The sequence below is a fragment of the Danio aesculapii genome, chromosome 2 (genome assembly GCF_903798145.1).
Source record: "Danio aesculapii chromosome 2, fDanAes4.1, whole genome shotgun sequence".
NCBI classification, from domain to species: domain Eukaryota; kingdom Metazoa; phylum Chordata; class Actinopteri; order Cypriniformes; family Danionidae; genus Danio; species Danio aesculapii.
This window is the reverse complement of record NC_079436.1, coordinates 39,799,338-39,815,480: the sequence shown is the minus strand read 5'-3', so window position 1 is coordinate 39,815,480 and position 16,143 is coordinate 39,799,338. Positions and strand designations below refer to the sequence as shown.

At 37.5% G+C, this 16,143-nt stretch overlaps 1 protein-coding gene across 2 annotated transcripts in view; it reads left to right on the top strand.

Moving 5' to 3' along the window:
* epha4a (eph receptor A4a) overlaps nt 1-15,036 on the top strand; it is a 62,206-nt gene extending 47,170 nt beyond the window's left edge. The window contains exons 12-18 of one of the 2 annotated variants that reach the window (XM_056479260.1): nt 5,393-5,454; nt 7,544-7,753; nt 8,026-8,175; nt 8,262-8,455; nt 10,670-10,828; nt 12,790-13,654; nt 13,993-15,036. In XM_056479260.1, the coding sequence (XP_056335235.1) occupies nt 5,393-5,454; nt 7,544-7,753; nt 8,026-8,175; nt 8,262-8,455; nt 10,670-10,828; nt 12,790-12,904 (890 nt within the window). In that variant the 3' untranslated portion in view covers nt 12,905-13,654; nt 13,993-15,036. Of the gene's footprint in view, nt 1-5,392; nt 5,455-7,543; nt 7,754-7,998; nt 8,176-8,261; nt 8,456-10,669; nt 10,829-12,789; nt 13,655-13,992 lie in introns of both variants that reach the window. The other variant, XM_056479252.1, reaches the window with a different exon arrangement.
* The last annotated feature ends 1,107 nt before the right edge of the window (nt 15,037-16,143 follow it).

Sequence of the window (16,143 nt, the reverse complement as noted above, 5' to 3'; positions counted from 1 at the left end):
TAATATATTAATTTATGTAACCATACACTGATTCTGCACATTTGACTGATTGCTTGCATTTATTTTTTATAATGTATAAACGTTATGTACGTTATACTATTATAATGGCCATTATTAATTATTAAAACTGATATTCATCAGAAGAGACATGGTATGTTTCGTATTTTCAGTTAAAATAAAAAGGCAGTAATGTTATAGGCTCTGTTTTGTTATAAATATGCATACAGTGAAGATGACGGTTAAATAAATATGTAATAGGCAGTTCCTCATATCAAAGTGAAACAGCATAGCCAGAGTGATGTGAATGAAGTTATAAAGTACACTGTTCCCTTCGAAGATTTACCCGATGTGCTCTGGAGTTTGTTTTCCATATCAAACATGTGAAATCTGAACTTTCAAGGAGAGGATGCAAGACTGAACTGTGTGTGGGCTACTTAATATTTAGGAAAAAGCCCCAATCAGATAGGCGAATGTCTGCAGCCATGCCTCTATTTTCAGATGTTTCCATTTTCCCCCATCCACACTGACGTTGGGGCTCAAACTCCGGCATAGTCTGGACGGATGACATAACCGAAGCAAAGCTTATGCGTTTTAAAACTAACCGTATTAGTGTAAACGGGGTCTGAGTTACGAGACATCTGGGTGTCCTGGGCGCAAAAGATAAGATGATGTAAATGTAGATGAAGATCAGACTGTATTTTAAAATGAAGAGTTAAACAACTCTACTTTGGATAAATGAAAATTCTTTATTTTTGTTTAAAGTAGAGGCATGGTCCTTTATTTTGACACATAATATGGTCATATATTCCGAGCAGGGTCAAATATACTTAGGATTGTCAGATTTCGATAAATAAAAAGATAAAAGATACTTTAGAAAGAGTAAAAAAAAACTACAATGAAGTGTAAAATAAAGTGTAATATTCCTCCTTACATAACTTTATTTTTTTCTTTATTTTTAATGACAATTACCAAAAAGCATGTCTACATATTTTGACTTGAACACAAAATACTTATTAGGAAAATTGTTGTTTGCTCTGCTTATTTTGCCACCCATTGAAGCTCTGCTGTAGAGCTGATGGCTTTCATTTCTTTACGTTTTATCCATAATAAGCCTAATAATTCTTTGGTTGACATTTTTACTGTCGAACCCTCCCTTCTGTTTGCGTCTTTAAAACCTTTTGGATCTCTTCTGAAAAAAATGACGCACTCCTTGTTCCCTAATTTGACGAAAATCAACCCTGTCTTTTATAATGCACCCTTCCCTGTACCAGAATGGAATCTTGGCTGGCTGGCAGACGTGAAATCAAACCTTTTAATAACTCGCTATTGATTGAAAGTTGACTCTCCCTCATGTGTGTGTTTAAAAAAACCTCCAGAGTGTAGTTGTGGCAGTCCCTCGCCATGCATAACAAATATGCAGGATACCTGGTGTGTGTGTGTGGAGGTGTGATTTGCATTAGATGACTTTGCATTTGACAGCTGGACTGAAGAACACCCTTAGTGTCTTCTCACGCTGATGGTTCTTGTACTGTCTGGCAGCTCGGGAGCTCTGGAGAAACACAAAGATGAAGATGTGTGTGTGTGTGTGTGTTTTTAGTTTGTTTTGGTAGACTGCATGGGAGAGATCTGCATTCGTATGCAGGGGCTTCTGCAGACATGTTACAATCCCACAATCCCACTGAGTCACATCTTTTCTCCAGACAGCCCTGGCAAATCCCCCCATCCTCTCTGATGTATTAGTGAAGACAATGCCAACAGATGGGTTACAGAGAAAGAAAGGGAACAGGAGTGAAACAGAGAGCAAAGACAGAGACATAAAGAGCAAGAGAGAGAGAGAGAGGCGACTTTTTTTGTGGAAATTTTTTGTGGAAAAAGAAACAAGAACTGTAACACTTACTGTGGTGACTTTTGTATTACTGTATTAAAAGTACACTTTTAATTTGAAGGAGCTGGTTGCTATTAAGTTTGTGTATTGCACATGCACATCAGTTGGACTAACTATATTTTATATTTATTTAATTTATATATATATATATATATATATATATATATATATATATATATATATATATATATATATATATATATATATACCTTCCTGCCGAAGGGGTTGCCACTGTGAAATAAACTGCCTTTTAGTTTAGTTTAGTTTTTTTATAATTTTATTTCATTTTTTATGTTTTTTTTATTTTATTTTATTTGTTATTTTATTTTAGTTCAATTTATATTATATAATATAATTTTTTATTTTTTTTATTTTATTGTTTTATTTTATTTGTACTCACTTTCCTTTGACTTAGTTCATGCCAAAGGGGTTGCCACTGCGAAATAAACTGCCTTTTAGTTTAGTTTAGTTTAGTTTAGTTTAGTTTAGTTTAGTTTAGTTTAGTTTATTATAATTATTTTATTTAGTTTTTATTTTATTTGATTTGTTATTTAATTAAATTTTTTAATTTAATTTTTTATTTTATTTTATTTGTTATTTTATTTAATTTTTTTTTTATTAGCTCCTGCCGAAGGGGTTGCCTATGCAAAATAAATAATTATTTATTTATTTTTTTCAAACTTTATTTTATTTTATTATTTTATTGTACAAATTAAATTAAATTAAATTAAAGTAAAAATAATATAATATAAAATAAAATAACAAAATAAAAAAATAAATAAAAAACTAAACTAAACTAAAATAAAAGGCAGTTTCTTTCACAGTGGCAACCCCTTCGGAAGGAAGGCACATATAAAAATCACATATATATTTATTTATTTATTTATATATATAGTTATTTATATATATTATGAATGCTATTGAATTACCAGATTTGTATGAAGCGTTAGACTGCTGCTGTTTATTATTAGCAGCTCTTCTCCCATACTCCTCAGCATGGCACAGCAGAAGTAGTATCTTCAGGATAACTGTTATTGCAAACACACAATGGCAGCCCTCTCTCATAGCCTACGCCTCCAACCGGGCCAATTAAACCTGTTAAATAAATTACTAATGATGTAGAAATTGTCCTAAATAAATAAAGACGAAATGCCCCTAAGCCTCGGAGAACGAGAGAGAAACAGGATGCCAGCCGTCTCTGCAGAAAAGCATTCACAGACGGGCTTGGTGGGCGCAGTCTTTTATACGCTGGCATTAAATGCAAGATTGTATTTGCATAATGAAGGCACCGCTAGAACACTGAAATGATTCCTCGGAGGTGAAGTGTGTAGGTGTGTGTGCGCGTTCGCCATTGTCCTCTATTGTGAAGCCCCTGCGCGCCTTGCTTTGGGCTCCGTGAGAGGGGCTTGTGTTGCCATAGCATCGCCTTGTCTCGGTACTGACTGGCAGGTAATGTGGGCATCCAGCCCTGATAGCCTCCAGCAACGGCCACATTCAGCAAATAGACCTACACAGAAATCCCACTCGCAAACAAGAGCGCAGAGGAAGAGAGAAGGGGGAGTGTGAGAAAAGTGAAGGGGCTTGTGGACGGACACTTCAGGCCTTGATTGGGAAGTGTCATTCAAGCCTGCTTGTTAATTTGTGACGTACTGTATGGAATAATGTTTCTGGGTTCAAGCCTCTAGTCATTTGAATTGGGAAATAGCCATCCTAATAGCCATTTATGACCACTGTTTAGTCACACACATTAAAGAAATTCTTCTTGAAAATAGATTGATTTTACAACAACCCAAGAGTTGAACAGTTGTGTTTTACCATTTTTTAATCAATTTAGCCAGTCTCTTTTCTGGCGGGAGCACTTTTAGCTTAGCTTAGCTTACCATAAATCATTAAATCGCATGTCATTAGCATTTTGCTCAAAAATGACCAAAGAGTTTCAAAAATGTTCATATTTAAAGCTTGACTCTTCTGTAGTTACATCGTGTACTAAGACAGACAGAAATGCTGTTATTTTCTAGGCCGATATGGCTAGGAACTATACTCCCATTCTGGCGTAATAATCAAGGAACTGCGCTGCTGTAGCATGGCTGCAGCAGGCGCAATGAATGAGAGTATAGTTCCTATCCATATCATTTTCCATCCATCATAGTGCACAATGTAACTGTAAGAGAATCAAGCTTTAGATAGTAAAATTATCTGAACGGATTTTTGAGCAAAATGCTAATGGTCTGGTGTGGTTCAATGATCCATGCGAAGCTAAGCTAACAGTGCTCCAACCAGGCCTAAAGATCAGCTGAATATTTTCAAAAATAGTAATACACAACTGTTTAATCAAATTATCACTATCACATTGTCATTATCACATGACCTACCTGCGTCAGTTGTGTTGCTTGACTCCCATTCATAAATTCTCATGTGTAACCTCATGGGATAAAAGTGTTCATCGAATGCGTATTGTCAGAATTTATCTGGAATTAGTAGGTCATCAGGGCACTTCTCGTCTACTGTTTCTCGAATACTAGGAATTCGAACATGCTATTGGACTCATACTCTTTTTGACTATATATTAGGAAAAAATGGGATTTCAGATGCACAGCAAGTCTTTAAGTCATTTGATTCTACCAAAAATCTGTCCAAAAGTACCAAAGTAATGCCTTTAAATTCCACGCAGTCATTTTCACAATGCTTATGTTTTACCATTCTAAGTTGTTAGGCAATGCCTGAAACCCACTGAGACAGCGGTATCTGATTTTATTCGAATTAAATAAAAGACGGCGATTTATTGCTGCCAAACAGGTGTTAGATGCAGTAAATACCATGAGTGATGGTGACTCTGGTGGTTGGTTGATGTCATGGGAAAGTGAAGCATCCTGTGTTGACTCAGCATCCTAGTTGATGACTAAAATTCACTTCACTATTTATGACAGTAACCAATGGTTTTCAGTCATGACAGTAGTTATCGGTAAATTTGACACTTTGGCAGTTTTAGGAACACATCAACCCTGGCGATTCTAGTATTTAAGTAAATCATTAGTACATATATTACTACCATGTATTGTTAGCTTGTAGAATCTGATAGAGTGTTTGGACTCTGAAAGTGTGATGCGCGACATCAGACTTAACAAGCGGATGTGCTGGTGTCTGGAGATGTAAAACACATATCAAATGTTTGCTAATGAAGACGGATGATTGAAGCAGATAATTGGCTAATTGGCTCTGTATACCGATTTACCAACACTGATTGGTTGTGAGCAGGACAGACTGCAGCCAATCAGACACTATTATGCAACTATGTATATGCAGCTGGCTTTAATGTTGCATTTGGCTCAATGGAAGTATAGAAAGATACATTTTGAAAAGTGATTCATATACTATAAAAAGCCATCAGGCATATTCAGAATCAATTGATGGTATCAAAAGATGCCCTTTAATGATGTAGCATAATTTGTGTCTGTCACTTTTCACTTTAATGTATTCAAACCTTCTTATTGTTATTTCTCTGTGCAGGTAAGCCAGTTATGATCATCACAGAGTACATGGAGAACGGATCACTGGATGCTTTTCTCAGGGTATGTTTTTTTTTTTTCCAAGCATATTCTTTTGACCACATGGTATTTTACATTTAAGAGCATTTATACTACTACTACTACTACTACTACTACTACTACTACTACTACTACTACTATTAATAGGGTTATCACTATACTGGAGCTTGGTACATTTCGAGCGCATTCTTAAACAGCTCTTATTTACCCTTGTGTTCACATGCTCAACAGAAATGACTGTGACTGGATGTGAAGGTCATCGGTTTACCAAACTCACCACTGTTTACTGCGTGTAACCACACATACAGGGACACTGGAGCGTTTTAAAGCCGTGATTCATCAGCGGATCACTCGTATGTCCACTTATAGACAAACCAGCTGATCGACATGGCATGTGAAGTGCTCCACTGTCCCTGTATCTGTGGTTACGCTCAGTAAACAGTGGTGAGTTCGGTGAACTGATTACCTTCACGGCCTATCACAGTCATTTCTGTTGAGCACTTGAACACAATGGCAAGTCAGTGCTGTTTAAGAAAGCGCTCAACACCGCTCAAATGTTAGCGGGAAATGTTTTTAAAATTTCAGTATCAATTGGTACTGAATTACAGTATCGTGCAGCCCTAACTGCTGGTAGTACTAGTTGTAGTAGTTGTTGTTTATTTATTTATATACCACATTTTTACAACAAAGCGATGCCCAAAGTGCTAAACACAATCAATACTAATTAAAAGAACTGAACACATTGCACATAAATAACAACTAAAACATAAAAACAAACCCCTCAACATTCAAAAGGATGAAGATGCTATTTCATAAGGTTTTTAGAAACATGTTTGGAGCAAACAAAATTTGGAGCGTGTCTAATGTGAGGTGAAAGCTTATGGCCTGTTTCCACTGAGTGGTACGGTACAGTACTGTTCGGTATGCTTTTATGGCCATTTCCACTGTCAAAAGGTGCCAAAAAGCAAACCGTACTGTACTCCTTTTTGGGTACCCTTTGCAAAAGGTACCTAGCACAATATAAGTTTGCCAAAAGGCAGAGCTAGACGCACAGCTGAATGCTATTGGTTGACAGAGATACGTCACTCGCTCGTGCAACAAGCCAGAATGAAAACAAAGGAAGCGCCTTTTTTAAATACACAGCCGAAACAATACATCATAATAATATATACATATAATAACAAGCCATGGTTGACCCAAGCTCAAACAAACCTTGTCGTCTTGATGAACAGCCACAAAGCCAAGAAGAAGAGCAGAATCTACCCTGTGCCCTATAGTTTTTTTCTGGCTTGCGCTCGCTGCGCGTCTATATTTGAAATAACAAACTTCTTGAGCTGATGATAATAACGTGCGCATGATTATTGAAGTGCTTCTGACATCCGATCCTGTCAGAAACAATCAAACGCGAGACTGGCGTGTGAAAAAACAAAGGAGAAGCCAGAAAAAACAAAGAATCGTGTTATTTTTTAACCCAAATACGGACTAAATGTATGCTGTGTGTAGTTTTTCTGTAATTGGTAACATATCGAAGACTGTAAGGGTCTGTATATGTTCATATATGTTGCATTTATTTATTTAATATATATAAATGCAGATGTTACAGTAGTAATTTCGCATTATTGATCTGCAGTTATAATCAAATCATGTTCATAGAAAGGTTAGTAATGAACATACACATTATACACAAGTATGTATGTCTATAAAGCATCTGTTTAGTGAGAAGTACTTCTCATATGAAATGTGAACGACCCGTACAGCTTTACTTTGAGATTTCCTCAAGCGAGAATGACGTTGACTGAAACTTTCTGTCGTACGCCACGCCCACCAAAAGAGTACCATTTGTACCCTTTTAGCAGTGGAAACGCAAGCCTGATAAAGGTGACCCGTATCGACCTGTACGATACTGTACTGTACCACTTAGTGGAAACGGGCCATTATTCCAGCATTTTGGAGCGATAACAGTGAAAGCCTGTTACTATGAATCCACTATCAACTTGTGAACAGATCAGAAACAAACACACATCCTAAAACCAATTTTAAATAAGGTCTTTGTACTCTCTTGTACTGTATTAACTTAACTCATTATATTAAACATCTTTTTACTTCTCCACAGAAGAATGATGGACGGTTTACAGTCATTCAGCTGGTGGGCATCCTGCGAGGCATCGCTTCAGGAATGAAATATCTCTCCGATATGAGCTACGTCCATCGTGACTTGGCGGCTCGCAACATTCTGGTCAACAGCAACCTTGTGTGCAAAGTGTCCGACTTTGGCATGTCTCGAGTTTTGGAGGAAGACCCAGACGCTGCGTATACCACCAGAGTAAGTTCGACACGTATTATTAGTTTGTACTTGTGTTTGCAACCTTAACAGAAGCTCTCTAACCCAATCATTTCTAGCATTTAACCCGCATGTGCTCATGGAAGTGCTAGTATCTTTTCCAAGTAGAATCGAAATTTTTCAATCGAACTAACCCCCAGTATGAAACGCTGAGTGTGCGTTTGCGAGTGTGTGCATGCGTGTGTGTGATTAACCCCCATGCATGTGTTTGCTATCTCTTTTGAAAGGAAATAACAGGAACATATCAATCACAGGGAGGCAAGATACCCATTCGCTGGACGGCACCCGAAGCCATTACCTACAGGAAGTTCACCTCTGCATCTGACGTCTGGAGCTATGGCATCGTCATGTGGGAAGTGATGTCATATGGAGAGCGGCCATATTGGGACATGAGCAACCAGGATGTAAGTGGTTTTTAAGGAACAGACAAGGTTGATTTGTGTTTAAATAATGGGGTTAATGTTTTGGTTTGGTTGTTTCTCTGTTTCAGGTGATAAAAGCCATTGAGGAAGGCTACAGGCTGCCTCCGCCGATGGACTGTCCAGTTTCTTTGCACCAGCTGATGTTGGATTGCTGGCAGAAAGAGCGCGCAGAAAGGCCAAAGTTCAGTCAAATTGTCAACATGCTGGACAAACTCATCCGCAACCCTAACAGCCTGAAAAGGACGGGAGGAGAAATAGCCAGGTAATAAATTCGATCCCAAGTTCAAGTTGCTGTTTTGGCATGGCATTTAGTACAGTATTGCCAAAGCATTTAGATATGTATAAAATATGCAATAAATCAACATCAAATGAATAACAGATACAGCAAATGAGAAATAAATTACAAGAAAAATGAATAAAAACAGACAATAACTCTAAAATGGATATTTATTAATAATTAGAATAAAAATTGTACAGTATATTATATAAATAAGCCAAATGAGTTGATTGACCTTTTCTGTTGATATACTTATATTTTGCAGCCAATTCAGATGTCATTTCATCCTCTCCATGTATACAGTAAAAAATGTTTGAATCGTTTAGATTAAAGAATCTATTATTTACTTTTTCTCTGGGTCTCTGTGGCTGTACGTGCTGTCAGCCGTGAATCTAAGCGGAAAGTAGTCTTTAAAAAAAAAAGAGTAATGCAAAAAGCCAACAACTTTAGAAAGCGAAAGCAAAAGTCCACTCCCGGACATTTTAGGAGATTTAGAAACACTGGCCGGACACATTTTTAAGCAAAAAAGCGCATGTCTTTGGGTCTGAGCAGAGCATGTGAGACTGTCTGAGTGTTGTTGACAGTTCTCGCGCACACACAATGAGCAGTACGAAATGTGTAGGGCGAGTGAAGATTTTCCAGTGGTTAATCGAACACGGATGTGTAGTTATCTTTGGCAGCTACAAAAACAGTGTAAAAGGATGATAATATTGATTAAGAAATAAATAAATAAATAAAAAACTGTCATCAAATATACCTGTAAAGTCTTTGTGTTGGGAGCACTGATTCATTCATTCTTTTCGGCTTAGTCCCTTTATTAATCAGGGGTTGTCACAGCGGAATGAACTGTCAACTTATCCAGCATATGTTTTACACAGCAGATGCCCTTTCAGCTGCAACCTATCACTGGGAAACACCCATACACTCATATATAAATCTATATATATATATTATTTTTATTTATAATATTTTTATTTATTTATTTTTTTTTTTTTTTTGACAATTGTTTAAATTTTTTAAGTATAGTGGGAGAATTTTTTTCTAAACGAAGTATCTACATATATCATTTGTTTTAAAAATAATTTTGGAAGTTGCATTGTTTCATTTATTATCATATAAATTGTGATGAGAGAAAATGCTCTTTCCATGTCGTTTGGTTCACCCTAAAATTAAAATGTACTCACTATTTAAATTAAAAACTAATCACTATTTTTAAAAGTTTCTTTTCTCTGTTGAACACAAAAAGATATTTTTAAGAACGATGGAAACCAGTAGCCATCAACATACACAGTAGGAAATAAAAATACTATGGAAGTCAATGGTTACAGCTGTTTTCAGCATTCTTCAAAATATCTTCTTTTGTGTTCAAAAAACAATAAAAGAAAGACATTGCAACAGATTTGTGAAGTAAAGGGTGAGTAAATGATGACAGAATTTTCATTTTGGATGAACTATTCCTTTAAAAAAAAATTATATATAATATATCAAATATTTTTCCAGCATATGTTTTACCCAGCGGACACAGGTTCAAGCCTCGGCTGGGTCAGTTGTCATTTCTGTGTGGAGTTTGCATGTTCTCCCTGTGGTCGCGTGGTTTTCCTCTTGGTGCTCTGGTTGTGGTATAGGTGAATTGGGTAGACTAAATTGTCCGTAGTGTATGTGTGTGAATGAGAGTGTATGGGTGTTTCCCAGTGATGGGTTGCGGCTGGAAGGGCATCTGCCGCGTAAAACATGTGCAGGATAAGTTGGTGTTCATTCTGCTGTAGTGACCCCAGAATAATAAAGGGACTAAGCTGAAAAAATGAATGAATGAATAATTACTTTTCTGGAGTTGCATTACTTCTTCATATTTTCATGTACATGTAAAATCCACGTAGCTCAAAAACTCCCCTCCTTGGCTCGGAATATTTACTCAGTCTGAGTGGGTTTATCTTTTTTAGTCCAGCCCAAAAACTTTTATTATTATTTTTTTAAATGATCCAATGATTAAATTGCAGTAAATGTGTTCTCAGCTGTGCCACACAAGTGTGGGTTACATGCATGACTGCCAGTGTTATATAAACATGGTCCAACAAAGTGATGCTCTCAGCTATAAAATCTTTTATAGATCCTACATACGGTTGTTCAAAGTGGGCAGCACAGAGCCAGCCCAAGCTCTTGGGGCTTCTAACTAAGCCTTTTCTTCTTTTTTTTTTCTAGACCCAACACCACCCTCCTGGAGCCTAGCAGCCCAGAATTCACGTCTACCCTAGGATCAGTTGCCGACTGGCTGCAGGCCATCAACATGGAGCGTTACAGAGACAACTTCACCGCTGCTGGCTACACCACTCCAGAAGCTGTGGTCCATATGACACAAGAGTAAGTCACGTGACCCAAAATCTGGCCGTTCTTAAGGTGTTACTAGACATGCGATGTGTGTATGTTGGCCTGGAGCGAACGTTTGACTAATGCTAGAGAACGAAACGCAGCTCTTAAATCAGCGCTCAGGGAGACACGTTCCTGACGTATGGTTTCAGTAGTCACATTTCCGTGCAAAACCCCCGCAGATGCCAGTGAAGCGTTGAGAATTCTGCTTTGGCATTCAAATGTTCAGCTCTTAGATTACATGTTAAAAGCAAATGAGTTTGGCGAAAGCAAATGATACATGTTCTCATCACCTCTACACTGTAATAAAATGCTGGGTTCCACACAATTCCTGCCTGTTGTCCCAACATAAATCGATTATTTTAAAAGGGTCATATACTGCATTAGTTTAATAAGTTAAATTGTTCTCTAATATCTACATAGTAGGATTAAGACTTTAGTAAGTTCAAAAAATCTCCAGAATAAACTCATTTATTACTTCATAAAATACCCATAGAATCAAAAGGTCTATGATTGACTTTATATGGTTAGTGTTGTGAACATTATCCGCTAAAACATAAAAAACATTTTTATCCGCTCAGATGTGCCGCTCTTACAGACACAAACACACACACAGCATGATGTACGCTGAACATGGACAAATATCAACCCAATCAGAATACTGTTAACCAATTTTGCTCACCAAATCTGTTGTGGATAAAGGCTAAATTATAATAAAACTTGACAAATGAGAATGTTAGAGATGTATCACATTGTATTTCAAAGCTATAGTCAAAGAAAATACCGCCAGGAATTAATATCAACCTCTGCATAAGCATATGTCAGTTAAGCTGAGTGATTTGACACGATTCAGCAGTCCACATGTTTGCTGAAACACCACACGCATCAAACTTCACAATAAACACGATAAATTAACAAAAGATGTAACTTATGCCTCTTCAGAGTGGAGATGAATAAATGTATGGTCTGTAAATCCAGTTTGAACGTGCCTCGTGCTGTCGTTGCTCAATAACGCACAGTAAACATATTGGTGCTTGTGTTTTCAAAATAAAAGTCCCACATGCATAGTAAGTGAATTATATGCTTAACAATAACTAAGGGAGGACAGTTATCTTGTGAGACAAGTTGTGTCACTAGAAAACGTTGTTGCTTATTAAACACAGCATGAGGCATGCATATTAATGATCTTAGAGCTTTTTTATGATCTCAGAGCTTGATGACATGGCTGTTCAACAGGTCTGGATGAATGGCCTAAAGTAGGCATACATGCAAATGCAGAGGGCATGGCCTGTGAGTTTTATCACAATTTGTTTTGTCTTCTGATTGGCCTGTTATCCACCGGGGTTTCATGCCGCAGTCACACTAGAGTTTAAGCTTGCGAAATTCTGTCATACGGTGCTGCAAAAAGGGGCGGCATTAAACAAGATGATTAGACATTTAAAAAAGTGAGCGATTGGTCCATATTTTAAATTCCTGTCCAGGTAATGTTTTGAACCTTGGTTGGTCTCACTCAGTCAAGTGATGCGATTTCACAGGTCAGAGTTCACCAAGCTTAAACTTTGCAACAGAGTGAACTGCAAAACTTGACGCACAAATGTGCGTTACCGGTCTGATGCATTCGCATGCGTATGAATGGAAGTCTATGGGGAAAAAAATTCCAGTGTGACCGCAGCTTCACACTCGAATTTACACGAAAACGAGGAAACAATGGTGTTTGAGGCTGTCCATTTCCATATACCGAGCTTTTTTAATCTACTATGCCTTGGTATACCCAGATATTCATTATAGGGCACCTTTAACTTTTTTTTTTTGCAAATTTATGTGGATCAAACATAAAAGAATAAAGCTGCCCCCTCAAAAAAACTCTTTTATTGTGTTGATTCAGCTCATTTTAAATAAGTAGTTTGAACAACCAGCAAAAATACTTTTTTAATTGTATCTTGTGTTTGTAACAGGGACATGACGAGGATAGGGATCTCCACTGCCGCACACCAGGATAAGATCCTCAACAGCGCGCAGGGAATGTTGTCCCAGATGCAGCAAATGCAGGACAGGATGGTTCCTGTCTGAACCCCACGGGATCAGAAAACACATTCACACACACTTTGGACTTCCTTTTTTTATTTTGGTTCTAAGAAAATCCATTTACCTCATCCATGCACTTTAAATTCAATTTTTTTGTGGGGGAAAAAAAGGAAAATATTTCAGAGGAACGATACAGCACTTTTCTTTCAGTAACGCCATCGAGTCAAGAGGATCGTTTAGCGCTGTACTGACCCTCTGGATGGGATTGTAGGAAGCTTTTCATTTCACCGAAACTACGAAGGAGTTTGTTTATTTGATTTTTTTATATGTATGTGCCTGTAAGTAAATGTATAAATAGTACTGGATTTTTACTATTTTTTTTTTCCGTCCGCTCTTGCCATTTCACGGTTACTTGAGTGAGCGGCACCTGGTGGAATTTTACGCTCGAATTGGAGGCGACGGAGATAAAGATTTTATGCACTCTTAACGCTTTTGTTCCGGGGATTTCGGAGAGGCATTCATCTTCCCAGCAGCCACAATGGAAGACCACTTCTGGAAGGTCTCCAGGTCTCCCCACCCTCAGAATGGAATATCTGTCTCCACTTCGCAATTCGCTCCACTCGGCCTGGCCTGGAATAGAAAAATGGGCCCTCAGTTTACATCTTTCTCTCTCCACCTCAGTCTCTACGGTTTTCCCTCTCTCTCTCTCTCTCTCTGTGTCTCCGGAGACCTTCGGCAGGCCGTGAAATCAACACATGTCTCCCTTACTGGAAGTTCCATCAGAGCTGAACTAAGGTAAGCACAAAGTCGGACCCAGTGTTTATGGGATCTGCTCTACTTCCTCTTCATCCCCTGCAGTTATTTATCCACTCATTAGTTGGGATTATGAGCCGTTCTGATGAATACAAGGCAGATATATCGGCGGTGTTTGATGGGATGAACTCGAAACGGAAACAGAGCCAAAAAATGTGTTTTTCCCATGCTCCCCGACAACAGAGCAATTTTATTTTCCATACTCCATGGATTACAACAATTAATGCCGCGCTTGTGTGTCCCGCTCTGTTTACAAGACGCGCTTTGAATCCCAGAATCATAATCATTATCTTTTTTCTCTCTCTGTTTTCGATCCATAGAGTCACCTTCACACATCTGTTCTGCAGCGATATCCTGTCTCGCATCCGCTGCAGTTTCACTAACTACATTTACTTGACATCGGGACAAAGGACTTCGATTCCCATGATTCCCTCCTTCCAGCGTAGGAGAAAGAAAACATGACAAACAACCCGAGGAGCAGTTGAGGGCCCTTTGGTTTTCTCCTTTGAGATTTGATGAGAGATATAATGAACATTTTCATTTGGTCTCGCTCTTGACAGGAAAAACTCGCTGCAGCGTGTTGCTGTTTCCTTTGAAGGATGACGGTTTGTTTTGAGGAGCTTACACTAAGGACAAAAGCGCATGATGTGTGCTAAGACTGCAGAACTTTTGTGGCTGCTCTCTAGAGACCAACGTACTGGAGTTGTTTGCTATATGTGCTAAGCCACTGCTGTTTTTTTGCTTCTTATCAAGGCTGGAGATTGTAGCTAAAAAACAAGCCACATTTCTTTGAGTCGTTTGACTCAAACCGGAAAGATTTCAATGCTAATTCGAATGCAGACTGCAAGAAGAGGCACGCTATTTGTACCTAAAATAAACTTATTACAGGAATGTTTATAAAACGGGCAAACTTTTAACATTTCAAGTGTGCTCGGTTTCAAGTCCATCCATTCATCCATCCGTCCCATCTGAGAGACTTAATGTGACGGCTTCTCATATTTAGCTTTGCTTTCTTCCTGCTTCATCTCTCAGTATTCCCTCCTCACCTGTTTTAGGACCTGTTGGAATATGCAATGAATGTGAGAGGAGAGAATTTCAGTAGAATGTACTGTGCCAAGTCTCCTAATGTAGTTTATTCTGGAGGAACACTAACAAATGGCATTTTTCCCCCCCGAGCTGATCTAGACATTTTTATTAAGTTTAACGTTGTGCATAATTGTGTTTTTTTGCCTCTCTTCCATTTTTATTTGATGAATTTAGGTACATGAAACATGTCATTTATTTATGGTATTTTTTATCTAGTTTGTAAATTGTAAAATAGAGCTATGAGAGAAATAAATGATTGCCAAGTGCATTGTAATTAATGTCTAAAATGATTTATGTGGATAATTCTGTGCAAATTATTGTTGGATAGGGTTTTGAATGACGCATCTGATGAGAACAAAATGGATCCTGTGTTTATATTCAGAGAAAGGGGCACTCGCTGTAAAAACAAAAAAAAAACAAGTTGCTGCCTGAAATCAAGCTGAATCAAATTAACCTACAAGTCATTTCAATTTACATTACATTACTCTGACTAAAAATATTCAACTAAAGAAACATGATTAACTTATTTTAATAAGTTAAAGATTTTAAAACCCATGATTTATTGATCATATTGTTTTATAGTGCAGATCAGGGTCAGAAATTAAAATAGGAATTCAATATTATTACATATGAATCACCATCTCTGCTTATTATATTGTAATAATGTCTATTAATGTCAAATAATACATGCATATACAGTAAAAACATGTGTGTGTTTGGAGAAATGGCACATTATAATCTGGCCACACAGACCTAACAAAAGGTTGTGTAAATCTAACGCAAAAACTTTTTGAAGATGCACTGGATGGCTTACATTGAGTTTTTAGCAAGAACAATAATACATATAGGCCTAGCTGCAAGCAGCAATGACTGGGGTTTAAGCTTTTCAACACCATGGGTTTATTTATCAATTAGGATAAGTGTATCTACTTAATTTAGTGATAAAAAATTATATTTTAGTCAGTGACAGTGAATTTCTATAGAAAGACAGCCTCACCTTCTCAGCAGGCACATGACGCCAACATGATGTCAGATTTTGCGTCGAAATAATAATCAGGTTGACGTCAGAACCCAACGTCAGACAGAACCCAACGTAACATCGGACAGAAATTGGATTTTGATCACTTTCCAACACAACCTAAAAACAACTACAGTGTAAATATCAACATCTAATGATGTTACAGCTTGACGTTGTGTGGACATTACCACTATGAGGTCTATCAGATGTTGGAATTTGGTTGAATAAATTCAGTATTGATGTTGAATTAAGATCTTGGCTCAACGTTGGATTTCCAACGCAACATAAAATTTTGTTCACTCGACATGATGACCTAAATCTAACCTAATGTTAATGTCTTATGACGTTGTGTGCTTGCTGGGTATGG